General features: G+C 42.9%; 1 protein-coding gene across 2 annotated transcripts; it reads left to right on the top strand.

Annotated features, from left to right (window-relative positions):
* Positions 1–406: 406 nt before the first annotated feature.
* Positions 407–27,656, top strand: DGKE (diacylglycerol kinase epsilon; the record flags this gene model as incomplete). 2 transcript variants are annotated; one of them, XM_080713715.1, is made up of 11 exons in its annotated part: positions 407–870; positions 11,704–11,863; positions 15,924–16,043; positions 17,768–17,911; positions 18,399–18,556; positions 19,452–19,503; positions 21,266–21,379; positions 23,025–23,096; positions 25,790–25,917; positions 26,135–26,198; positions 27,477–27,656. In XM_080713715.1, the coding sequence occupies 11 exons, from the start codon at positions 407–409 to the stop codon at positions 27,654–27,656; spliced, it is 1,656 nt and encodes a 551-aa protein (XP_080569841.1). The 2 variants fall into 2 exon arrangements, with proteins under 2 accessions (XP_080569841.1, XP_080569840.1); XM_080713714.1 differs by having other exon boundaries at positions 26,135–26,246.
* Positions 27,657–27,875: the final 219 nt, after the last annotated feature.

Raw genomic sequence — 27,875 nt, 5'->3', positions numbered from 1 at the left:
CCCCTCCGCGGTCTCCACCCTTTTCTACCCGCGCCGGCCCCGCCCCCAGCTCTGGCCCCGCCCACCCGGGCGCGCCGCCGCAGGCCCCGCCCACCCCGCGCTCGGGAAGCGGCGGCTGCGGGCCGACTGCCTGCGCTGGGCGCTGGGCGCAGGGCGCGCGGCCTCCTCGCCTCCCCGAGGCCCGGCGTCCGGCCGGCGGCGCCAGGCCCAGGCGGGAGGTAGGGGCGGAGGGCCGGGGCCTGGGGCGGGCGCGGGCGGCGGGGCGGCGCGGGCCCGCGGTGACGGCGCGGCCTGCCCGCCGGGAGCCTGCGGGCGCGGGAGCCGGGCCTCGGGCTCCGCCCCGGTCCTCGCCCGGCCCACCTGCTCCCGCGCGCTCCCTCTCCTAGTGAGCCCGGCGGCGGAGAGGATGGAAGCGGAGCGGCGGCCGGCGCCCGGGCCGCCCGCCCGGGGCCTCCTCGCCGACGGCCACCTGATCCTGTGGACGCTGTGCTCCGTGCTGCTGCCCGTGGTCGTCACCTTGTGGTGTAGCCTGCAGCGCTCGCGCCGCCAGCTGCACCGCAGGGACATCTTCCGCAAGAGCAAGCACGGCTGGCGCGACACCGACCTGTTCAGCCAGCCCACCTACTGCTGCGTGTGCGCGCAGCACATCCTGCAGGGCGCCTTCTGCGACTGCTGCGGGCTCCGCGTGGACGAGGGCTGCCTCAAGAAGGCCGACAAGCGCTTCCCGTGCAAGGAGATCATGCTTAAGGGCGACGCCAGGGCCCCGGACGCCATGCCCCACCACTGGATCCGCGGCAACGTGCCGCTCTGCACTCACTGTGTGGTCTGCAGGCAGCAGTGCGGCAGCCAGCCCAAGCTCTGCGACTACAGGTATGGCCTGGGAGGGAGGGCTGGAGGCCTGCTTTGATCTCAGCACCTGGCTTCAACCGCTCACCGAGAAACACTCCCGGTTTTGTGCAAACCCGGCAGGTCTGCAGTTAGTCTTGCTGGGATGACGCCTCTGAGCCTCCGCTCCTCAGCCAACAACCTGCTCTTTGGGGTTCTAAAACTTGGCTTTTAACTTCCATCCAGAGGGTTTCTAAGTGCTGCCTGTTTCGTGGCCACTGGCGGCTTCCCTGTTTTACACAGGGAAAAATGAAGTATGGTCAAATTAACTTTTCCTCATACACAATATATATATATATCCATATCCTTGTTTTTATGCCACGAAAACAAGTGTCGTTCCAGCTTTAAATGTTTTGCTAATGTAGCTATTGGTGCCATAGTGAAATATACCCCCCCCCCCCGCAAAGAAATACTGAAAGGAATGTTCCTTTTGACAGATGGTCTTTCAGGATGCTTGGCATCTGAGATAAGTGACGTTGGTTAAACCAGGAGAATCTTAGTGGTCTCTACATACATACTGGACCACACATTTGTGTTGATCATTGTCTGAAATAGATGAAGATGTTCTTGGCTCGTGTTAGAGATAGATAGAAGAGAATGCTGCTTTGCAGATCATCTATTTTAACTAATTTTACAGGTGAGGAAGTTAAAGTATAAAATAGGACTGGCTTTTGGTACTGGGATTGTACCTAGAGGCAGATACCTTCAAGCTACGCCCCCAGCCCGATTTTTTTTCTTTATTTGGAAACAGGGTTTTACTAGGTTTCTGAGAGCCTCACTGCATTGCCAAAGCTGGCTTCAATCCTCCTGTCTCAGCCTCCCAAGTACTGGGATTACAAGGTGCCACCAGGATTTCTTAACTTCCAAAATAGTACATACTCACACATGGCCTTCTCTGAGCTATAAGTCTGGACATCTTTATTGTAATGGGCTTATTTCTGACAAATAAAAAAGCCTGTGAACATAAGAACTAAAATAGAAAGCCAGGACTAGATAGGAAGCAACTTTTTAATTTTTTGCAGAAAAATCCTTTTTTTTAACATTAGCATAGGCACTATTATGTCAGTACCTGTTTTTAAATCTTACTTTAATTATCAGATTTAGACTTAGGAAAGTTTCGAAATAAGACATCTTAGAGTTTTGTAACCATTTTTATTTGTATACATATCTTTAAAATGTAGATGTCCATATGTCTTTTGTCCTTATCAGTGAGTACCAAGTTACCAGTGACTTTAAATAAATCTCATTGCCGGGCTTGTAATCACGGTTCAAGGACAGCCTCAGCTACTTAGTGAGGCCCTTTGCAACTCAGTGAGACCTGGTTTCAAAATAAAGAATAAAAAAAAAAAAAAATCAGGCTGGGGATGTAGCTCATAAGTAGGATGCCCCTGGGTTCCATCCTCAGTACCGCAAAAAAAAAAAAAAAAAACCTCATAATGAATTGAATATTATTTTATTTCCTTCCCTTCTCTGTGTTCAAAATTAGGCCTCCTGTTCTTTCCTCCAGGAACCCTTTCCTGGTTTACTTATTTTCATCTCTCCCAATTTTATTTTTCTTTATTTTGGTGGTATTAGGGATTGAACCCAGAAGCATTCTACCTCTGAGCTACATCCCCAGTCCTTTTTTTTTTTTTTTTTTTTTTTTTGCAGGTCTGGGGATGGGACCCAGGGGCATTCAACCTCCGAGCTACACCCCCTGCCCTATTTTTTTTATTCTTTATTTTGAAACCGGGTCTCACTGAGTTGCAGAGAGCCTCACTTAGTGGCTGAGGCTGTCCGCGAACCACGATCCTCCAGTCTCAGCCTCCCAAATACTGGGATTACAAGCGTGCGCCACCACGCCCGGCTTCAGTCCTATTTTTTATTCCTTATTATGAAACAGGGTCTCACAGAGTTGTGGAGGACCTCACTAAGAAGCTGAGGCTGGCCATGAACCTTCGATCCTCCTGTCTCAGCCTCCCAAGTACTGGGATTACAAGTGTGTGCCACCACACCCAGCTCAATTTTTCCTTCTTGGTGATGACATAATGTCCTGTATCTCAGGGGTTCTCAAAATAAGATCTTTAGACCACAGCATCAGCACTCCTTCAAAATCTGTTAGAAATGCAAATTCTAGGGTTGCCAGATTTAGCAAATAAAAATATAATACTTGGAGCTTACAACACAAAAGTATTTGTTTCTCTGAAATTCTCATTTACCTCGGCATCCTCTGTTTTCTCTCTGGCTTCCCTAGCCCCACCCAGATGCACTGAATCAGAAGCTTGGGTTGGGAATCAGCAACCTTTGCTTTAACAGACCCTGCAGGTAAATTCTAAAATTGGAGAACCACTGCCATGTTTGTGTCTTTTAACACATGAGTCAGGTGCTGTGGCTCACACCTATAATCTCACCTACCCAGGAAGCTGAGGCAGGAGGATTGAATGTTTGAAGCTCACCGGGCATGGTGGCGCACGCTTGTAATCCCCACGCTTGGGAGGCTGAGACAGGAGGATTGCGCAGGTTCGAAGCCAGCCTCAGCTACTTAGTGAGGCTCTCAGCAACTTAGTGAGACCCTGTTTCCAAATAAAAAAATATAAAATGGGTCTGGGAGTATAGCCTGGAGGTAGAAAGCCTCTGGGATCCACCCCCAGTACCACGAAAGAAAGAAAGAAAGAAAGAAAGAAAGAAAGAAAGAAAGAAAGAAAGAAAGAAAGAAAGAAAATGAATGTTTGAAGCTAGCAAGATCTTGTCTCAAAATGAAATAAATACAAGGGCTGGGGTTGTAGCTCAGTGTTGAGTGCTTGCCTAGCATGTGCAAATCCCTGGACTCAGTCCCCAGTACACACACACACACACACACACACACACACACACACACACACACAGCCTCTATTAGGACACAATCTAGTATTGTGTCCTGATAAGCACAATGAATTTGTTTGTAATAATAGCTCTCCTTCTAATTAGCTTATTCTTAGGGGTTACTGGACAATTTGTTCCCAACATGCTGCACCCCTCACCCATGGTAGAAATGGTCTCTCTATAATTTAGGAAGTATTATTCCCAGGAAGAAAGGGTAGTGTCCTGAGTTCTGTGTATTCTACAATGTTCTGAACTGAATTATTTTACTAATAATTTTATGTGGGATTACAGTCTGCTCTGACCTTCTGTAGAGATGAGAAACAAATCATCACTGTTTAGAGCCTTTGAACACAAGCCAGACTGTCCCCGTCTAGATTTTATCCAACGTGTTTAAGGCCTCTTCTCTGTCTGCTTCACATACTTAGAGTAGTTAGGGAACTCAACACTGGTCAAAACCAGCCATTTCAAAGGGAGAAATAGCAGAATAGCTAGTGTGTGTGTGTGTGTGTGTGTGTGTGTGTGTGTGTGTGTGTGTGTTAGTAGGGATTAAACCAAGGGACTTCTACCTCTGAGCGACCCCCCCAATCCTTTTTTTTTTTTAACAGTCTCACTAAGTTGCAAAGGGCCTTGCTACGTGGCTGAGGCTGTTCTCAAACCTGTGATCCTCCTGTCTCGACCGCCCAAGTACTGGGATTACAAGTGTATGCCACCATGCCTGGCTTGGTGACCGATTTTAAAGCCTGCAGTCTGTCCAACTCTGCAGTATAACTGGCAGACCCTTTAATGTATACTCTTTGGGTCTTTATACTTACTGGGCGTTTTATGCCCAACGTTGTTTAAGTCTCTTCTCCTCGCAGATTTTTTTCTCTTTTTGTGTTCCTGCTTGTACTCCACACTACAGTGTATTTTGGTGCCTTGGTTCTTGTCACTCCTTTAGTTCTCCCTATTCTTTGTGTTCTCACTTTCCTTCTGACCAAATTGGTCATTAGGTTATATTTACAAGCCGGGCGTGGTGGGGCACGCTTGTAATCCCCGCGCTTGGGAGGCTGAGACCGGAGGATCGCACAGGTTCAAAGCCAGCCTCAGCTACTGAATGAGGCTCTCAGCAACTTAGTGAGACCCTGTTTCCAAATAAAATATAAAAAAAGGTCTGGGAGTATAGCCCAGAGGTAAAAAGCCTCTGGGTTCCACCCCCAGTACCACCAAAAACAGAAAAATAGGTTATATTTACATAGTCATCATATTTATTAAGTAAAACTTTGTTCATTGAAATATTTTGTCTTTCAGTAAGAGAAAAGGAATTTGGTGCTCTTTTATTTTAGAAGGTTTTTTTCATTATTCCCTTTCTTTTCCCCCCAGGTACTATGATTAGTAAAACAAAACTTCTGGCTTGTATAATTACATTGGCCACTTGTAGTCTCAGCTTTGATTTTAAATTTTATATTCCTTTATTCCTGTGTGTGTGTGTGTGTGTGTGTGTGTGTGTGTGTGTGTGTGTGTTACCAAGGATGGAACCCAGGGGCATTCTACCTCTGAGCTACACCCTCAGCCCTTTTTTTATTCTTTATTTTGAAATAGGGTCTCACTGAGTTGCAAAGGGCCTCACTAAGTAGCTGAGGCTGTTCTCGAACCATGATCCTCCTGTTTCAGCCTCCCAAACGCTGGGATTACAAGTATGTGCCACCACTCCTGGCTTAAATTTTATATTTCCATGTTCTGTTGGTGTATGTTTGTATAATTAATTATCAAAAAAAATGAGCAATACCAAATTATCTTCTCAAGCAGAGCCAAAAGTAAGGAGCCAAAAGTAAATATTTTAGACTTTGGGAAGCATTTGTTTTTTGTACTTACTTAATTCTACCTAGTCTAAAACCAGCCAACACCTAAGTAAACAAGCATAGCTGATTCCTCTGAAACTCTTCATGAGATCAGGTGGTGTAGTTTGCCCAACCCTGTTCTTGTATGAAACTCATAAATGACCATCTCAACGTCATATGACTCAGCTGCCTCCTCCAGGATACTAAAGAGAGCTACTATGAGTAAGTAGTTATTTTTAGAGAAAATAATACCCATTGTTGCCAGCATATTTTTTTCCTCACTAAACTCTTTTTTAAAATAAAGCAAGCTGGGTGTGGTATCCCATGTTTGTAATCCCAATACTTGGGAGGCTGAGACAAGAGGATCACAGGTTCAAGGCCAGCATCAGCTACTTAGTGAGACCTGTTTCAAAATAAATAATAAAAAAAAGAGAGCTGAGGATATAGCTCCAAGGTAGAATGCCTCTGGGTTCCATCCTAGTACCACAAATAAATAAATAAATAAACAAACAAATAAATAAATAAATAGGCTGGGGTTGCTCAGAGGTAAAATGCCACTAGGTTCCATCCCTAGTAAAATAAATAAATAAACAAACAAACAAATAAACAAACACAAAGCCAGGCTTGGAGGCACACACCTATAATCTCAGTACTTGGAAGGCTGAGACTGAAGGATCACAGATTCATGGCCAGTCTCAGCAACTCAGGAAGAGCCCAAGACTGTTTCAAAATAAAAAATAAAACAAGTCTGGGGTATAGCTCAGAGTTTAAATGACCTTAGGATCGATCCCCAATAACAATAATTAAAAAGGAAGGGAGAAAGCCGGGCGTGGTGGCGCACGCTTGTCATCCCAAAATTCAGGTGGCTGAGACCTGAGGATCATGGTTCACAGACAGCCTCAGCTACTTAGTGAGGCCCTCTGCAACTCAGTGAGACCCTGTTTCAAAATAAAGAATGAAAAATAGGGCAGGGGGTGTAGCTCAGAGTTAGAATGCCCCTGGGTTCTATCTCCAGACCCGCAAAAAAAAAAAAAAAAAAAAAAAAAGGAGGGAGAGAGGAAGAGGAGAGCAAGGCTTACTGTAGGAGAAATGTTAGTTAAGAATAGGGTGAGGTCAGTAGTAAAGCACTTGCCTAGTGTTCTATAGGCGCTGTATTAGATTCTCAGCACCATAGAAAGGGAGAGGGCAAAAAAGGATTAGAATGAAGGGTGAGTTTAGGGTATGCATTTTGCTATACTTTTATCTCTCTGGAATTTTGAAATTTTCAAAATAAAAGGAAAAATGAACATAAGTAATTACCCAGTGTCATGATGCGGAAACTAAAATATAAAGGGGTGTTTGTGTGTGTGTGTTTGTTTTTACTGAATTGACTCAAGCATTCTACCTTTGAACTACATCCCAGCCCTATTTTATTTTTTACTTTGAAATAGGGTCTGACTAACCGGGCATGGTGGCGCACGCTTGTAATCCCCGCTCTTGGGAGGCTGAGACAGGAGGACCGCACAGTTTCGAAGCCAGCCTCAGCTACTTAGTGAGGCTCTCAGCAACTTAGTGAGACCCTGTTTTCAAATAAAAATATAAAATAGGTCTGGGAGTGTAGCCCGGAGGTAGAAGGCCTCTGGGTTCCACCCCCAGTACCACCAAAAAAAAAGAAAGAAAGAAAAGAAATAGGGTCTGGCTAAACTGCTCAGAGTCTCGCCAAGTTGCTGAAGCTGTTCTTGAACCAACAATCCTCCTGTCTCAGCTTCCCAAGTACTGTTATTACAGGCACGTGCCACCACTCCTCAATAAGATATTCTTATATTTGTATTTTCCTGTTGGCTTTGAAATCTAGGCTAAGCAAAATACTAATTACAAAGTAAGTAATGAGAATAAGTTTCAAGTTTTAAAATTATATCTCTAAGGAAAAATTTAATACTGAATAACTGGTATGCATTTTGCCTTTACCTTTACAGAGCAAAGGCCAGTAACTATTATCTTGTTTAAAAAAATCTTTCCTAGCCAGGCGTGGTGGCACACGCTTGTAATCCCAGCATTAGGGAGGCTGAGACCATAGGATCGCGGTTCGCAGACAGCCTCAGCTACTTAGTGAGGCCCTCTGCAACTTAGTGAGACCCTGTTTCAAAATAAAGAATAAAAAATAGGTCAGGGGTGTAGCTCGGAGGTCAAATGCCCCTGGGTTTCATCCCCAAACCCCCCCCAAAATTTTTTTTCCTGGAGCTGGGCATGTTGGCACACACTTGTAATCCCAGTACTTGGGAAGCTGAGACAGGAAGATTGCAGGTTTGTAACCAGCCTCAGCTACCTAGTCAGGCCCTCTGAAACTTAGTTAACTTATTCAAAATAAAGAATAGCCGGGCGTGGTGGCGCACACTGGTAATTTCAGCACTTGGGAGGCTGAGACAGGAGGGTCGCAGTTCACAGCCAGCCTCAGGTGCTTAGTGAGGACCTCCGCAAGTCAGTGAGACCCTGTTTCAAAATAAAGAATAAAAAATAGGACTGGGGGTATAGCCTAGAGGTAGAATGCCCCTGGTTTCCATCCCTAGTACCATAAAAAATAAAGAATCAAAAATAGGACTAGAATTGCAGCCCAGAGGTAAAATGCCCCTGGGTTCAATCCTCAGTACCACACACACAAAAAAAAAAATTTCTAGACTGAGGATGTACTCAGTATTAGAGTGCTTGCCTAGCATATGTGGGACCCTGGATTTGATTCTCAGCACCCAAAAAGAATTTTTTTTTTCTTTTCAGAAATTAATCAGAAACTGATAAATGATAAATGTGTCACAAATCAGTGGGAATAGAAACTTATTTTATGAATCATATAAGGGCTAGGGTTCTGGGGAAAAATAACTTTAAGATGAATATCTAATTTGGAAATGGCAAAAAAAAAGTCTATATTTGTCTATGTTTGTGGAACTGGGGGGTTGAGCCCAGGATTCTACCTCCGAGCTGTGTCCTAAACCTTTTTTTTTTTTTCTTCTTTTTTTTGAAATGGTCTCATTAGGTTGATGAGACTTTCACTACTTTGCAAGGCTAGGCTATCCTCAAACCTGCAATCCTCCTGTCTCAGCCTCCCCATGTACTGGGATTACAAGCATGCACCACCACATCTGGCAAAAAATACTTAAATATGACATCATTTAAGCCTAGCATGGTGGTATACGCATGTAATCCCAGTACTTGGGAGACTGAATGATTACAGGTTCACAGACAGCTTCAGCTGCTAATTGAGGCCCTCCGCAACTTACTGAGACCCTGTTTCAAAATAAAGAATAAAGCTGGGCATGGTGGCGCACACTTGTAATCCCTGCGCTTGGGAGGCTGAGACAGGAGGATCACACAGGTTCGAAGCCAGCCTCAGCTACTTAGTGAGGCTTTCAGCAACTTAGTGAGGCTTTCAGCAACTTAGTGAGACCCTGTTTTCAAATAAAATATTAAAAAAATAGGTCTGGGAGTATAGCCCGGAGGTAGAAAGCCTCTGGGTTCCACCCCCAGTACCACCAAAAAATAAATAAAAATAAAGAAATAAAGAATAAAAAATAGGGCTGGAGGTGTAGCTCAGAGGCAGAATGCCATGCCCCTGGGTTCAATCCCCAGTACCGCAAAAAAAAAAAAAAAAAAAAAAAAAAAAGAAGTTCTTTCTATTCCTTAGTACTGCTTTTCTTCTTAGAGGAAAACATTGTGAAATAATTCAGTGAGCATCCTCTCAGAATACTCTGAACAATAAAACCCTATTTTTAGAGCATGATCCTCTTTCAGGAAGCCACCATCCTGTGCTAGGTTCTGCTTTTCTTTCTTTCAGTATTAGTTTCCTGATATAAGATTAGCACCTTCTGAGTGGAAAACCATTTGACTCCATAGAATGTGTCCCCTCCTCTGCTTGGGAGGCTGACCAGAGGATCAGAGATTCAAGGCCAGCACAGAACGGGCCAGGGTGTACCTTAGAAGTAGAATGCCCCAGGGTTTCACCTCCAGTACCACACTCACCAAAAAAAAGTGTGCCCTCTCTTAGGCATATCTGTATAATCTATGTACAGGGTCTGGTTACCTGCCCAGTTGCAAATTCCCAGAAGTTAGGCAGAGGAGTATCTTTAGTTTTACCCAATTTAAAGGTTCGTGATGATGGGCATGGTGGTGCACACCTGTAATCCCAGTACTTGAGAGGCTGAGACAGAAGGATTGAAGATTTAAGGCCAGCCTCAGCAATGTTTAGAGACTCAGCAACATAGTGAGGCTCTCGGGAACCTATTGAGACCCTGTTTCAAAACAATATAAACCAGGCATCATGGTTTATATTGAAATCCCAGTACTTGGGAGGCTCAGACAAAAGGATTGGAGATTTGAGGCCACCCTCAGCTACTTAGGCCCTCTACAGTTTAGTAAAACCTTTTTCAAAACAAAGAATAAAAATAGGACTGGGGGAATAGCTCAGAGGTAGAATGCTGCTGGATTCAATCCCCAGTTAAAAAAATAAAAGTTCATGATAAGAGTTATGCTGAAGCCGGGTGTGGTGGCGCACACTTGTAATACCAGCATTCAGGAGGCTGAGGCAGGAGGATCCCAGTTCGCGACAGTCAGCTACTTAGTGAGGCCCTCCACAACTTCGTGAGACCCTGTTTCAAAATCAAGAATAAAAAATAAGGCAGGAGGTCTAGCTTGGAGGTCGAATGCCCCTGGGTTCCATCCCCAGACCCGCAAAAAAACAACAACAAAAAAAAAAAAAAAAAAACAGAGTAGTGCTGTCTTCCATAAATAAATGTTCTAGTGGTGATTGCAGAGAATACACGTAGTATACTATTTTGAGGTTAATGGTAAGCCAAGTGTTGGAAGTATCTGTCTTCAGCTGCGTCCATCTATTGTAAGCTCAATTGAAAAGCAAGTATTGGCAGATGTTACTGTGCAATTTCTTTTTGACAGATTATGCATATAACTATTTTTAGCGGTAAAAATGAATCTTGGGTATCAGCAATATTTTATTTGATAAATCTGAAGATCTGAAAAAAACACCCTTATAACAGAAAGCCAAGAGCTAGCAATGGGAAGAAAGCGCTTGTCCTCTGTTACTTGTTGTAAACATTCCTCTCCAGTGACCTGTTTTTGTCTGCCCAGGCAGATCTACCGCCTCTGTGAGTGGATTAAATACTTAACAGATTAGTATTTGAAACCCCAGACATTGCCAGCATGCTCCCTACCATTGTACACATTGATACCAGATGCACATGTTCTTCTATCTGTATTTCAAAAGCAAACATATAACTTTTTGTTTATCAACTGCCAGAAAGAATTAGACGATTTTACTTAAATTTACAAGTGCAGAGATTGTCAACTTAGACCTGAGGTGTCTTCAGTACGCAGTCAGGGGCACATTTAGGCTACAAGGACTGTAATGTAAACCTCCTGGACCTGTTTCAGCCACAGTGCAAATGACTGATGGATACAGCAAGTGTTCCGGATCGGCTTTTGTTTGCATGAATTATATCTGTTGATATTTGCCATGTTATAAATTAGAACTAAGAGCCAGGTATGGTGGCATACACCTATAAATCCCAGCACTTGAGAGTCTAAGACATAAAGATCACAGGCAGAAGGACAGACTCGGGACGTAGTAAGACTTATCAACCTATTTCAAAAGCCTGTTTCAAAATAAAAATAACTTATGGCTAGAGCCGGGCGTGGTGGCGCACGCTTGTGATCCCAGCACTCGGGAGGCTGAGACAGGAGGATCGATTGCACAGGTTCGAAGCCAGCCTCAGCTACTTAGTGAGGCTCTCAGCAACTTAGTGAGATCCTGTTTCCAAATAAAGTATAAAATAGGTCTGGGAATATAGCCCAGAAATAGAAAAGCCCCTAGGTTCTACCCCCAGTACCACAAAAAAAATAGAATATGGCTGGGGGGTATAGCTCAGAGGTAGAATGCCACGGTCTAATCCCCAGTACCGCGCATGCATGAACACACAAACACAGTACCACTGTTAAACTGCCAGATTTGTTCACACCTTATATCTCTATTTTCCCAATGCAGATATAGCTACATATCTTTTATTTTTGCTTGGTAGTGATGAGATTATTGTTTAAGGTTTTTTGACAAAAAATTTATTTATAGATTAGTAAGGTATGGTTTTAAATCAGTTAATGCTTTTATTTCTTCTTTCCCCAGGTGCATTTGGTGTCAGAAAACAGTCCATGATGAATGCATGAAAAGTAGCCTAAAGAATGAAAAGTGTGATTTTGGAGAATTCAGAAACCTCATCATCCCTCCAAGTTACTTAACTTCCATTAACCAGATGCGTAAAGACAAAAAAACAGATTATGAAGTGGTAACTAATGTTTTTCATATGTAATTGATTTCTACAAAGTTATTTTAGTCATTACGGGAAATAGTTGATTCTTGTATGCGTGAGAAGAATCAGGGTCAGGAATAAAATTAAAAGATCAAGAAGGGATATAAAATGCCATTGTGGTTTAAACTATAAAACCATACCCAATTCTTAGGAATGTGTCATGAACTTTGGCTCTTGAGATGGAGATTGGAAATGTTGTACTAATTTTTTTTTTTTTTTTTTGCACTGGGGGTTGAACCCAGGGCATTCTACCTACGAGTTATACCCCAGCCATATTTTCCATATTTTCTTTTTTTTTTTTAATAAGGTCTCACTAGATTAATGAGAGTCTCATTAATTGTACAGGCTGTCCTCAAACCTGCAATCCTGTCTCAGCCTCCCAACTTCTGGAATTAAAGGCATGCGCCACAGTGCCTGAACATTCATGGATTTTTTTTTTTTTTTTTTTTTTTGAAGGGGAGTAAATGGTTTATTGGAAGCAGCAGGGAATAAGTGAAGATTGATGAACACCCCAAAGGGGCTGTTGGAACTTTGGGGTCCAGCAGCTGTCTTCAGGACATTACTTGGGAGTAGCCCAAGCCGAATGCCTTCAGTTACAGGCGGCTTTCTTCCAGAGTCCACGCGATCTGCCAGAAAGGAATAGGGAAAGTAGCAGAATACCTCTCGGGCTGTCAGGTCCCTAGTGTCCAGCCGCTGCCTTCAGGACATTACTTGGGAGTAGCCCAAGCCAAATGCCTTCAATTACAGGCGGCTTTCTTTCAGAGTCTACACGATCTGCCGGAAAAGAGGAGCAGGTCACCCCTACGGGCCCTGGTCAGCCTTGATGTCCAGCAGAGACCTTCAGGTCACTACCCGAGAGTAGCCCAGGCCAAATGCCGTCATTGCACTCCACCTTCTCTCAAGGCTAACACGACCTGCGAGAGAGAGAAAAGCTCCCCAAAAGGGGAGGGGGTCCCCGAGAGGGAAAAACCCCCATTCATGGATTTTAAAAGAGAAAATCTTTTAGCAATTTTTCCCATTTTTTGGGGGGAGATTGAACCCAGAGACAGTCTACCTCTGAACTACACTCCCAGCCCTACTTTATTTTTTATTTCAAAACAGGCTCTCACTAAGTTGTTAAGGGGCTCACTAAGTTGCTGAAACTGGCTTCAAACTTGTGTTCCTCCTGTCTTAGCCTCAAATACTGGGATTACTAGCATGCATCACCATATCCAGCTCTTAAAGAACTTTTCTATATTGAACTTTATACACGGGAACTCTCTCTAGAGATCCCCATAGATACAGTTGTCTCTAGAGGAAACAAGCTGATCTTGTCTCTAGAGACAAGTTTACAGTTCACATTTATAATCCAGAAATAATGCTAAATATTAAAGTTGACAAGGGTTTGTAGTACATATGTATGTTATATGCATGAAAATTGATAAATCTCTTGAATAATTATAAAAGTTCACACATTTGCCGGGCATGGTGGCACACGCTTGTAATCCCAGTATTTGGGAGGCTGAGACAAGAGGATCACAGGTTCGTGGCCAGCCTCAGCTACTTAGTGAGGCCTTCCACAATTTAGTGAGACCCTGCTTCAAAGTAAAGAATGAAAAATAGGGCTGGAGATGTAACTTAGAGGTAGAATGCCCCTGGGCTCAATCTCTAGCACCTCCTCAAAGAAAAAAAAAAAACATTTGTTTTCTAATATGCCAAAATAATTGAGCTTTTTTTTTTTTTTTTTTTTTTTTGGTGGTACTGGGGTGGAACCCAGAGGCTTTCTACCTCCGGGCTATATTCCCAGACCTATTTATATTTTATTTGGAAACAGAGTCTCACTAAGTTGCTGAGAGCCTCACTAAGTAACTGAGGCTGGCTTCGAACCTGTACAATCCTCCTGTCTCAGCCTCCCAAGCGCGGGGATTACAGGCGTGCGCCACCACGCCCGGCTGAGCTATTTTATTTTACAATTAAATCGTTCTTTTAAGTTAAGAATTATATCTTTTTTTTTTTTTTTCTGGTGGTACTGGGGTTCCTGGAAGCCCTTCTATCTCCGGGCTACACTCCCAGACCTATTTTTACATTTTTATTTGGAAACAGGGTCTCCTAAGCCAGCACGCGGGGCTGGCTTCGAACCTGCGCGATCCTCCTGTTTCTGCCTCCCAAGCGTGGGGATTACAAGCGTGCGCCACCACGCCCGGCTAAGAATTATATCTTAAATGTTTCTTTTGACAATATTCCATCAAGGAAAGGTACACTTTACAATTTTTAAACCTTAAGGTGGTTGTGATAAATTTTGTTAAATGTACAAGCCCTTATTTATCTGAATTCAATCTGAAATCATAAGAGGTGAAAATCACCAAGTAAAACAAAAGAACAGTTTTATTAATGTTGACATCTACAAGGAGAGGGGAAGAGAAAAGAAACAGATTATAAAAAGGATGAATTTTAGCCAGGTGTAGTGGTGCACACTTGTAATCCCAGTACTTGGGAGGCTGAGACAGGAGGATCATAGATTTACCGCCAGCCTGAGCAACTTTAGTGAGGCCCTCTGCAACTTAGTGAAACCCCGTTTTAAAATAAAGAATAAGAAGTTGGGTGTGGTGGTGCATGCTTGTAATCCCAGCATTCGGGAGGCTGATATAGCAGGATTGCGGTTCGAGGCCAGCCTCACCTACTACTTAGTGAGGCCCTTTGCAGCTCAGACCCTGTTTCAAAATAAAGAAAAAAAAATGGGCCAGGTGTGTAGCTTGTGGGTAGAATGCCCCTGGGTTTCATCCCCAGTACCGCAAAAAAATAAAGAAAGCAGGAAAGAATAAAATAGGGCTGAGGGGGCCAGGTGTGGTGGCACACGCTTGTAATCCCAGCATTTGGAGGCTGAGACCAGAGAATCACAGTTCACGGACAGCCTCAGCTACTTAGTGAGGCCATCCGCAACTTAGTGAAGCCCTGTTTCAAAATAAAGAATAAAAAATAGGGCAGGGGGTATAGCTCAGAGGTAGAACGCCCCTGGGTTCAATCCCCAGACACGCAAAAAAAAAAAAAAAAAAAAAATAGGGCTGGGGGTGCAGCCCAGAGGTAGAATGCCCGAGTTCAATCCACAGTACCACAAAAAATAAAATAAAAATTAAAAGGATTAATTTTATTTGACTTGGCTATGACAAATCTATATTTGTGAATCTATTTCTGAGCACCCCATTTATAAAATAAACTTACAAATTAAAATATACTAGAAAATGATAATAGATAATATCAAGAGATCAGAGAAAATCGTCCATTCAAAAAATAATTTAAAGAACTTAAAATGTATTAAATATGTTATCTGGGGACAAACTTATAAGTGATACAGGTTGAGCACATTTAATACAAAATTTTTTGGGTGCCAACGTGATGCCACAAATAGAAACTTCCACACTTCATGTGATGCTGGATTATGGTCAGAACATAGGCATACTAAAATATTTTCTAAAGTTTCCTTTGTGCTGTGTGTAGGAGGTATATATGCAACATAAGTGAGTTTCATGTTTAGACTTGTGTCCTATCCCTAAGATATCACAAATGCTTTTTTAAATATGCCAAAATCAGAGACAGCTCTGGTTCCAAATATTTTGGGTAAGAAACACTTAACCTATACAACACTTCAGGTGTTTGAACACAGCAGTGATATGGAAGAATGAATAATTTCTTGTTGCTTTAGAAGCAAAATTAGAACAATGGCTGAAAGTTATTAAGAGAGTTTTCAACTCAGTTTAAGCCGGAACTTGGTACCAATCTGATTTTGTAGTGGAATGGCCCACCATGTTAGTGAGTTTCTTCTTAACCTAATTATTAGAGCACCTGCTCTGTGGTTTATCTTGAATAACGTGGAGTAAAATTCAATACTAAATGGAAAGTTATCCTCTTTTAGAGTTATTTGATTTTCAGATTGTATTGCTTATACTGGTATCATTGTTCTTATTTCAGCAAAGTATAGCACCGTTGTTACTAAGGAATGAAAAATGTTGTTTACCCTCTCTGAGAGACTGTATTCTTTTTCCTCGTGTTAATGTTTTAGCTGGCCTCTAAGTTTGGAAAGCAGTGGACCCCATTAATAATCCTGGCCAACTCTCGTAGTGGAACTAACATGGGAGAAGGACTGCTAGGAGAATTTAGGATCCTGTTAAATCCAGTCCAGGTAACTAAAGAAGCACCTTTCTTTATTAATCTTTTCATTTTTTTCTAAAACAGAATGATTATTATTGACTTAAATTACAAGTCACCTAGTTATAGGAAAGAATAATAATTACAAAGAGGTCAAGCCATTCAAATAGGTAGAAAAACAAAAACCTTACCACGTTATCACCTAGCAATCCCAGTTCCATTAATCTACCCAAGGTAAACGAACACATATGTCCCACAAAGACTTGCATACAAATGTTTAGAACACCAAATTATTCATAATAGCCTAAAAGTGGAAACAACTCAACTGTCCATCAGTTAATGAGTGGATAAGCAGAACGTATGTATCCATAAAACAGATTACTCAGTGATATAAAGCTGCAGATTACATATCATAGTAAATTAATTTCAAGACCATTACATTAGCCGGGCGTGGTGGCGTATGCCCCTAATCGCATTACTTGGGAGGCTGAGACAGGAAAATCACAGGTTCGGGGACAGCAAGGCAAGTAGTGAGATTTTCATCAAGCTTGCGAGACTGTTCAAAATAAAAAGGGCTTGGGGTATAGATTAAAGATAGAATGGCATGTGCTTGTAGTTCCAGTGTTTGGGAGGCTGAGACAGGAGGATCGTAGGTTCGCAGCCAGCCTCAGCAGATTAGTGAGACCCTGTCTCAAAAGAAAGAAATGACCACATATTGTGTGATTCTACTTATATGACCTGTTTAGAAGAGGCACATCAGTGGAGATGGAGAGTAGATTGTTGTCTGGCTGAGGCTGGGGCTAGAAATGGGGAGTGAGTGTAGAGGAACATTGAAGGACCTTTTTATTTTATTTTATTTTATTTTTTATTTTTTGCAGGTCTGGGGATAGAACTCAGGGGCATTCAACTTCCGAGCTATACCCCCTGCCCTATTTTTTATTCTTTAATTTGAAACAGGGTCTCGCTAAGTAGCTGAGTCTGTCCATGAACCACGATACTCCAGTCTCAGCCTTCCAAATGCTAGGATTACAAGTGTGTGCCACCACGCCTGGCTTGTTTTGTTTTTTTAAACAGTATAGGGCTGGGGTATGTCTCAGTGGTAGGGCACTTACCTACAATGTGTGAGGAGGCCCTGGGTTTAATCCCCAGAACCAACATAAAAAAAAAAAAGAAGTATAAAATACTAGTTTAAATGCCAGACCTGATGGCACACGCACGCTTATAATCTTGGGAGGCTGAGACAGGAGGATCGTGGTTCGCGGACAGCCTAAGCTACTTAGTGAGGCCCTTTGGAACTCAGTGAGACCCTGTTTCAATATAAAAAATCAGGCTGAGGATATAGCTCAGAGGAAGAACACTCCTGGGTTCTATCCCCAATACCGCAAAAAAAAATAAAATACTAGTTTAAGGTACACTTATTCACAAATTATAGTTTTATTTGAAGAGAAACTAGGCAGTGTGATAGAGACTCTTGAGTTTGAATTTATACTTTAGCATTTATTTACCTGCACAATTACAGGAAAAAGATTGAACTTCCTTGTGCCTTGTTTCCTGGTCAATGAACAAAACTGACCCCCGCTTTGCAGGGTCAGCATGGGAGATGAGCCACAGTGAAGTGGTTTGGCACATTGTTAAAGATAAATACACAGCAGCCAGTGTTGTATTTAGCTGTATCTCTACTAATCTGCAAGGAAGTCATCCTTTCAGATGAAGACCAGTGTTGCATAAAAATAATTTTTCTTGTTCTTTCATTTCTAGGTTTTTGATGTAACTAAGACTCCCCCTATCAAAGCCCTACAACTTTGTACTCTTCTTCCCTATCATTCAGCCCGAGTCCTCGTGTGTGGAGGGGATGGGACTGTGGGCTGGGTCCTGGATGCAGTTGATGAAATGAAGATTAAGGTATATCTCTTTAGAACTGCTATAAGTGGCCGGGCATGGTGACACACACTTGAAATCTCAGCATTTGGGAGGCTGAGACCGGAGGATTGCGGTTCACGGCCTCAGCTACTACTTAATGAGGCCCTCTGCAACTCAGTGAGACCCTGTTTCAAAATAAAGAATAAAAAATAGGACTGGGGGGTGTAGCTCAGGGGTAGAATGGCCCTGGGTTCCATCCCTAGTACCACACACACAAAAAAAAAAAGAAGAAGAAGAACTGGGGATGTGGCTCAGTGATAGAGCACTTGCCCAGTATGTAACAGGCCCTGAACTCCTTAGACATTGCCAGTTCAACTAGGTAAGCATAGGGTATTATGATTAAGGAGTCAGCACAACCTACAGTTACTACATTTCTATCTTGACTGCTTTGGTACTTAAATTTTATAAAATATGATTATGCTATAAATAGTCTAAAAAGAAAATCTGAAATCTATCTTCCATATTCTAGGGACAAGAAAAATACATTCCCCAGGTTGCAGTGTTGCCTCTGGGAACAGGCAATGATCTATCCAATACACTGGGCTGGGGTACAGGTTATGCTGGAGAAATCCCCGTTGCACAGGTCTTAAGAAACGTAATGGAAGCAGATAGAATTAAACTAGATCGGTAAGTAATACTTTGCCTAAAAGTATATTTCTTTACCTCTGGTATGTTATTTGGTTTGTAAATGAAGACTTCTTATAGCTATAAAGTTAAATATAAGTTGGATGTTATGGCTCACGCCTGTAATCCCAGCTACTCAGGAGGCTAAGGCAGGAATATTGCAAATTGAAAGCCACCCTGGGCAAATTAGCAAGACCCAGTCTCAAAAGAAAAAATAAAAATTAAAAAGAGCAACTTAATGAGACCCTGTTTCAAAAAATTAAAAAAGAAGGCTGAAAGAATAGCTTGGAGGTATTCTTGAATTGGCTTCAATCCCCAGTTCCAAAAATTGGGGGGGGGGGGGGGGGTAGCCATTAGTAGAGCATTCCTGGATTCAATCCCCAGTACCACAAAAATATATTTTTTAAGTTCAGTGTTACTTAAATATGAAAGACAGCCAGGTGTGGTGGCACACGCTTATAATCTCAGTATTTGGGAGACTGAGACAGGAGGATCCAGGTTCATGGACAGCCTCAGCTACTTAGGCCCTCTGCAACTTGATGAAACCTTGTTTCAAAATAAAGAATAAAATCAGGTTGGAGGTATAGCTTGAAGGTAGAATGCCCCTGGGTTCCATCCCTAGCACCACATACAAACACACACACAATATGTGTGTGCATATATATATATGACTATATTAGTTGTACTTATACATAGATATAGATATGTATGTGTTTCAAAGTCATAAATTATGCTGAATAATTTCTCAAAATTTGCATACTTAGATATAGTTACTTGCTCAAATGCTATTTTAGTAGAAAAGGCTATAGCTGGCATATACCAAGGACCTATATTCTGACAACCAGAATATAGGATTTTAGGCAAAACATACTGATTGTTTTTTATTTCTTTGTTTTAGGTGGAAGGTTCAGGTGACAAATAAAGGATACTACAAATTAAGAAAACTCAAGGTATGTTTTTAGTGCTTGAGTTGTGAAAAGTTTTAGCAAACAGTCGCAGCATGCCTCCGTTGCATGAGATGGCGTTTAGGTAGGGTACACAGCGCTGACGCTTATCTTGAGAGCGGAGTGAAACAGAAGAGAGAGCCCCATGCCCACCTCTCTGTACTGCAGAACCTGCTGTGGGAGAGAACAGGGTGTAAGTGCACTTAGCTCTGCCTTGACCAAGCAAGCAGGGAAGACTAGAGGGAGTGATGTGAGAGTGGGTCCTTAAGAGGTAGATACAATTTAGATCAACAGAGAAAGGACCAAAAGACTTAGCAAATAGCAGATAGTACAGGGATAATAGATCTGTTTGGGGGTTTTTTTTTGTTTGTTTTTGTGACACTTGGGGTGGAACCCAGAGGCTTTCTACCTCTGGGCTATACCCCCAGACCTATTTTATATTTTATTTGGAAATAGGGTCTCACTAAGTTGCTGAGAGCCTCACTAAGTAGCTGAGGCTGGCTTCAAACCTGTGCGATCCTCCTGTTTCTGCCTCCCAAGCGCGGGGATTACAAGCGTGCACCACCACTCCCAGTTTAGCGCACACTTCTAATCCCAGCATTTGGGAGGCTGAGTCAGGAGGATCGTGGTTCGCGACAGCCTCAGCTACTTAGTGAGGCCCTTTATACTCAGTGAGACTCTGTTTCAAAATAAAAAACAAAAAATAGGGTTGGGGTGTAACTTGGAGGTTGAATGCTTCTGGGTCCCATTCCCAGTACCACAAAAAAACAAAAAAGGTAAAAATAGGAAGTTTTCAGCTGGGCGTGGTGGCGCACACTTGTAATCCTTGCACTTGGGAGGCTGAGACAGGAGGATCGCGCAGGTTCGAAGCCATATTCAGCTGGCTTAAAAGACCCTGTTTCCAAATAAAATATTAAAAAAAAAATAGGTCTGGGAGTGTAGCCCAGAGGTAAAGGGCCCCTGGGTTCCATCCCCAGTACCACCAAAAAAAAAAAAAAAAATAGGAAGTTTTCTAGCCAGGCGTGGTGGTGCACACTTGTAATCCCAGCATTTGGAAGGCTGATACAGAAGGATTGTGGTTCATAGACAGTCTCAGCTACTTAGTGAGGCGCTTTGCAACTCAGTGAGACCCTGTTTCAAATTAAAGAATTAAAAATAGGGCCGGAAGTGTCACTCCGAGATAGAATGCCCCTGGGTTTCACCCCCAGTACTGCAAAAAAAGAAAAATAGGAAGTAGGAAGTTTCAAGTATAATAGACAGAAAATGAGTGGGTTTGGGGTATCTCAACCCAACATCTGTAGAATATTGAAGAAGAAGCTGGAAGTTTGGGCTAATCGCTCAGGTATTAGAATAGAGCTGGGTTTGGGTTGAGGGGTCCAGCCTGGATTGGAAAGTAAAAAAAAGGGAGTCCCAGGAACCTGAGCTGAGATGGTAGAAGCGAAGAGCCTGGCAGTTGCAGAGAAGGCACAGAGCACACGCAGTGGGGACGCGGGAGCGAAAAGCGCGTGTGCTTGAAGCAGCCCTTCTAGGTGACAGGCTCCAAAACGGCATATTACACAGAAATGGGACGTGCGGCTCAGAGTTAAATGTAGGTATCAGCCTGGAACTGAAGCTTTATTTCTGGTAACTTCACCAGAAAGCCTAAAATAGCTCTGTGAAAAATAAATATGGAAGATACTCAGTTGTCTGAAAGAGCATAAAGACTTCGGGACATATTTAAATGTGAAGGCCAGCATCAACTGCTGCTGACCCTCACCCTTTCTCACAGGAATTCACAATGAACAACTATTTTTCTGTTGGACCCGACGCTCTCATGGCTCTCAATTTTCATGCTCATCGTGAGAAGGCACCGTCTCTGTTTTCTAGCAGAATTCTTAATAAGGTGTGTTGGATAAAATAACATTTCCCGCTTATCACCAAAGGTACAGTAAAAATCAATAGTTCAGTTATATTTAATATTCTTAGATTCAGATTGAGCCAATTTACAGGAACATTTGCTGTTCTGTTTCGTATAGATCCTTTCATTAACTGTAGCAAATTATTTTAAATTCGAAGTTGGGATGTTTTACAACATATTTTGCTTACGTGGAAACTAATGATAGTTTATCTAAAATGACAACTAAAATTGAAAAGCAATTTTAGACAAAATAAAATTTTAGTTAAGTAATTTCCAAAAACAGTCTGTACTATTGGCTTAGAAAATCTCCGCAAGGAAAATGAGGCAGGAAAGGTGCAGCTCATGTCCCAAGGCGCTCAGCTGTGGCTGTCGCTCATTCTGGAACAGTCGATTTCTCTGATGGGGATTTTTTAAGGGAATTTTGATTACTGAGAAAAAGGATATGATTTTTAAAAATGTAAAAATTGTATTCCTGATCTTGTTTTACAATTATTTCAAATTTTAAAATAGCTTCCTGGTTTGGGTTTTTGCTTGTTTGGTACTGGGGATTGAACCCAGGTGCATTGTACCTCTAAGCTATTTTTTATTCTTTATTTTGAAACAGGGTCTCACTGAGTTGCAGAGGGCCTCACTAAGTAGCTGAGACTGTCCGCGAACCGCGTTCCTCCAGGTCTCAGCCTCCCGAATGCTGGGATTACAAGCGTGAGCCACCACGCCTGGCTTGAACTTAACATTTCAATACTTCTGTCAACCTTTGTGTATGCAAAAATGACCACTAAATTTTTGCTAGATTTATATGTACTTTTCTTAAGTAATCTGAAATACTAGAAAAAACTTTCAATTATTTCTCTATAAAATGCAAATTTTTGATAAATCAGAAGAAAGTACCACCAGCCAGGCATGGAGGCGTATGCTTGTAATCCCAGAATTTTGGAGGCTAAGTAGAGGATTGAAGGTTCAAGGCCAACCTCAGCAACTCAATGACACCCTCTGCAACTTAATGAGGCTCTTCTTCAAAATAAGAAATAAAATCAGGCTGGGAGTGTAGCTCAGAGGTAGCACTACCCTAGGTTCAATCCCCAGTGCCACAAAAGAAGTAACAGCCTTTATTGTCACCTTTTAAAGAGAGGAATAAACCGGGCGTGGTGGCGCACGCTTGTAATCCCAGCACTTGGGAGGCTGAGACAAGAGGATCTCACAGGTTCAAAGCCAGCCTCAGCTACTAAGTGAGGCTCACAGCAACTTAGTGAGACCCTGTTTCCAAATAAAGTATAAAATAGGTCTGGGAATGTAACCTGAGTTCCATGCCCCATACCACCAAAAAAATAAATATAAAATAATAAATAGAGAGGAATAATTAACCTTTCTCTCTTGTGTCACAGCTGCCCTGGAACTCTTAAACCATGAGTAGCATAATAGGATTAATAGAACTATACTGAAAAGGATACTAAGAGGGCTGCATACCAGAAACGTCTTTGGTGGTCCCTCTGTCTGTCAGTGTCCAGTCTGTTCTAAGGAAACACCATTCAGCAGGCAGAGCAGGGGGCTTTGGTACAATGTCTTTTTTCTCAGTATTGCCAACATTTGCAAGATTGTTTTAACGTCATGATTTTTGCCCGCTCTTTTATAGGCTGTTTATTTATTCTATGGAACCAAAGATTGTTTAGTTCAAGAATGTAAAGATTTGAATAAAAAAGTTGAGGTAAGCTAAAGTTTTAAGTGTTTTCTGTATTAGGAATATTTTTAATAGAAATATTGGATTTTCTGTTAACATATTTTGCTAACATATACCAACTATTTATTTGTGTACCATGCAGTGTGCTAAGTGCTTTATACACATCCTCCCTCTAAATTCCCACAGCACATGTAAAGGGGGTTCTTACAGTCCCGTTGCACAAAAGAGAGAACTAAAGCAGGTACGGTGCATGCTGCCCGCCAGCACTTGGGAGGCTGAGACAGGAGGATCACAGGTTCAAGGCCTAGTCAGACACTGTTTCAAAATAAAGAATTAAAAAATAGGGCTGAGGGTTGTATCTCTATCTCAGAGGTAGAATGCCCCTGGGTTCCATCCCCAGTACAACAACAAAAAAAATTAATAAAAAAAACACAACATCAAAAACATAAATAAAGTAAGTAAAAAGGAAAAGGATGATAAACCTCTTGGGAAACGAGTGAGTAAAGCGAGCAGGGCACAAGGAGTCTGGTGCAGCCTGGGAGAGCTGCTGCCATGGCAGACACTTAGGGAGAGCTCTGCAGTAGGAAGAATAGAAGGGTCTCCATAAAAAGGGCTTTGTGCTGCTTTATCATGTCTTTTTTTCTGAGCTTTGAGAGTATGGGGATAGTGAAGCATATAAGATAACACTTTGATGTTTAATTTGTACAAAAGTTGTTAGGTTTTGTTTTTTGTTTGTTTGTTTGTTTTGTAGTACTAGGGATGGAACCCAGAGTCATTCTACCTCCGAGTGACACCCTCAGCCCTATTTTTTTATTCTTTATTTTGAAACAGGGTCTCACTGAGTTGCAAAGGGCCTCACTAAGTAGCTGAGGCTGGCTTCGAACCTGCGCGATCCTCCTGTCTCCACCTCCCATATGCTGGGATTGCAAGTGTGCACCACCACGCTCGGCTTATACAAAAGTTGTTTGTGAAGCCACCTACAAAATGCCAGGTACTGTGGTAGGTCTTGGAGATTCCAGTGATGAATCCCGTTGTCTTAAGTTTACAGTATAGGGAGGAGAAGAAGATACTTATTACATTGCAAATGAAAAATACGCACTCTTAGAGGAATAAATAAAAGTACACAGTCTTATAGAAGTAAGAGCAACAGATTACCCAGCAGCTGCAGAGACTTTATACAGAAAGCGACAGAAACAAAAAGTCTCTCTAAAAGAAGTCACAAGCCATAATCTGAAAATTAAAGGAGAGTTAGCAAAGTGGTGATGGAGGGAAAGATTGTTTTAGGCCAAGAACAGAGTGTGTAAACAGCCCAGAGGTAGAGGGAAGTGGCCAGATCCAGGTGGAGAAGTGGATGAGGCCGCAGCCGAGGCCACATTGGCCTATGAAGGAACTTAGATTTTGTCATAAGAAGTGTCAGGACAGCTTCTCCGTGAGGGGTGGGGAGAGGAGAGTGACGCTAAGGCAGACAGGCCACTTGTGCGTGAGAGAGAAGAGGCTGATTCTGAGCTTAGGTACTGTTGAGAGTGATAGAACTAGCATTACCTGTTGCAGATGGGTTGAATGTAGATTATAAAGAGGTCCAAGATAACACCCAGGTTTTTGGCTTGGTGGAGAGTGAGGAGTTGTGTTGCTTCTTCCTAGGAATTAAGTTAGGGAGGGGGAACAATTTGCTGAGAAGTTTTGGACTGTTTTGTGCATTGGAGTCTTAGATAGCAGTCAATAGAAGTGTTTTGTAGAATGGTGTACACTTGTAATCCCAGCATTCAGGAGGCTGAGACAGGACTGCTGTTCACACACAGCCTCAGCCACTTAGTGAGGCCCTTTGCAACTCAGTGAGACCCTATTTCAAAAAATAAAGAATAAAAAATAGGTCTGGGGGTATCACTTGGAGTTAGAATCCACCTGGGTTCCATCCCCAGTACTGGGGGAAAAAAAAGTTTTATAGGCAGTTCAATATATGGATTTGGCCCAGCTTACTTTACTGGGCCAGCAAACTAAAACTGTTGCTGGGTATGGTGGCACATGCCTGTAATCCCAGTACTTAGGAGGCTGAGATTGGAGGATCACAGGTTCGAGGACAGCCTTAGCAGGTAGTGAGACTCATCAACCTAGTGAGACCCTATTTCCAAATAAGAGATAAAATCGGGCTGGGGATGTAGCTCAGATGCTTCTGGGTTCAGTCCCCAGTACCACAAAAAATAAAACTATCAGCATGGAGGTAGCAATTAAAAGCATGGAACCGCTGCTTCCCCCCAGAATCTGCAGTATGAGAAGGGTGGTTGACAGCTATGAGGAAAGCCCTGCACGTGAGGCAGGATGTGGAACTCCCAGCAGGGAGGAGGAACATCCACGGAGACCATCTACACAGTCTGCGGTCCCCAGCAAGCAAAGGAGCGCTTCCACCTATGGGACAGAAGGGAGGCAGGGAGGGAGGGCAGGCGGGCCGGGCTTATCCATGTCCAGTTCCATGGAAGCTGAGTTAGATCAGGCCCAGGAAGAACGGTGAGGTTGAACAAAAGGACATCACTGATGTCTTGATAAAAACAACTCAACTGCAGAGGTGCAAGAGCCAGGCTGTCTCCAGTGAGAGGCAGAAAGTCTTCCTGAAACGTGCATCTCTCATGTCTTTGACTTGTGCGTGAATATGGGTGCGAATTCTAAGTGGGTATGTGTGGAAAACGTGGGCCCTGCAGTAACCAACTGCTTGTGTTTCTTTAAAGCTAGAACTGGATGGCGAGCAAGTGGAGCTGCCTAACTTGGAAGGCATCATCGTTCTGAACATTGGCTACTGGGGCGGCGGCTGCAGGCTGTGGGAAGGGATGGGAGACGAGACTTACCCTCTAGCCAGGTGGGTATTTTTACAGTCTGCTTTATGGCAGTTTCTTTAAAGCACTCCTGTTTTTTGTAGATGTTCACGTTTCCCTCAGATTTTTTCTTCTGTTTACCTCAATAGTATTTACGTTTCATAAGTTGATAGCCCACCTATATTAAAAAAGTAATGCCCTTGCGTGGATGATTTTATTTTATTACATCGTATAATCCATATTTTCTTTTTCCATGGTTAGGCATGATGATGGTTTACTAGAAGTTGTTGGAGTATATGGGTCTTTCCACTGTGCTCAGATTCAAGTGAAACTGGCAAACCCTTTTCGAATAGGACAAGCACACACAGTGCGGGTAGGTGAAGCAGTGTTATAACAGGCTCATGTGTTGCAGTCTGTTTGAAAGCCATTTATCTGTAGAGGAAAGTTTGCCTGCTTTTGGTCACCCTACACCAGGGGCTTGAGTGGATGAAGAAGAAATAGGAAACATGGCCCTCAATCCAGTTAAATAAAACACCCACTGAAAAAGAATCCCTTAGCAATCCATGAATAAAGATAAATTCACGCGGGCAGGGGTATAACGGCACACTTTAATCCCAGTACTTGGGAGGCTGAGACAAGAGGATCACAGGTTCAAGGCCAGTGTGCAGTAACTTAGACCTTGTTTCGAAGAATAAAATAGAGCCGGCAAACCCTGGCTTGGTGGCACATGCTTGTAATCTCAGCACTTGGGAGGCTGAGACAGGCGGATAACAGGTTTGTGGCCAGCCTTGGCTACTTGGTAAGGCCCTCTGCAACTTAGTAAGACCCTGTTTCAAAATAAAGAATAAAAACTAGGGCTGGGGGTGTAGCTGGGAGGTGAATGCCCTTGGGTTCAATCCCCAGTACAACAAAAACAATAGGGCTGGAAGTATAGTTCAGAGGTAAAATGCCCTTGGGTTCTATCACCAGTACCACCACCAAAAAAAAAGAAAAGATATATTAAGATTAGTTTTCTAGGTGGGTATAATGGCAGATGCTTGTAATCCTAACATTTGGGAGGCTGAGACAGGAGGATTGTGGTTCACGGAGAGCCTCAGCTACTTAGTGAGGCCTTCTGCAACTTAGTAAAACCTTGGTTCAAAATAAAGAATAATAGCTGGGGCATGGTGGCGCACGCTTGTAATCCTAGCACTTAGGAGGCTGAGACAGGAGGATCGCACAGGTTCAAAGCCAGCCTCAGCTACTTAGTGAGGCTCTCAGCAACTTAGTGACACCCTATTTCCAAATAGAGTATAAAATAGGTCTGGGAGTATAGCCCGAAGATAGAAAAGCCCCTGGGTTCCACCCCTAGTACCACAAAAAAAGGAAGGAAGGAAGGGAGAGAGGGAAAGAAGGAAAAAATAAAAAATAAAATAGGTCTGGGGGTGGGGCTCAGAGGTAGAATGCCCCTGAGTTCCATCCCCAGTACCACAAAAAAAAAAAAAAATAGATTTCTAAAAGTGAAATGTAAAAGAGTTAAGGGACCACAGGTGATATTAGTAAGAAAGACCTTCTGAACTTTCTTGAAACTGACTCTTTTCTAATTTCTGTTTCCCAATATCAGCTGATTTTGAAGTGTTCGATGATGCCGATGCAGGTGGATGGGGAGCCATGGGCCCAGGGGCCCTGCACTATCACCATAACTCACAAGACACATGCTTCCATGCTCTATTTCTCTGGAGAACAAACAGATGATGACATCTCTAGTGCTTCAGACCAAGAGGACATAAAGGAAGCTGAGTAGACTGCTGAGAAACTGAAACTTAGTACCGACACAAACAAGTAGACACTGGCTCCTGCAGGGGTGGAGGTTCTGTCAGCCGTCAGCCTTCATTCACTCACAGTACAGTGGGTACACACTTAAGGGCTGGGCTGAGTGAAGCTCTCCGGCAGAGGGCTTGCTTGATCAGACCCAGCATCGCAAAACAAAGTACAGTTTAGTGGGCACACATTTATGTAAATA

This window comes from Muscardinus avellanarius, assembly GCF_963383645.1.
Source record: "Muscardinus avellanarius genome assembly, chromosome: 16".
NCBI lineage: Eukaryota > Metazoa > Chordata > Mammalia > Rodentia > Gliridae > Muscardinus > Muscardinus avellanarius.
The sequence above is the reverse complement of the archived record's forward strand: the minus strand, read 5'-3'. Positions and strand labels throughout refer to the sequence as shown.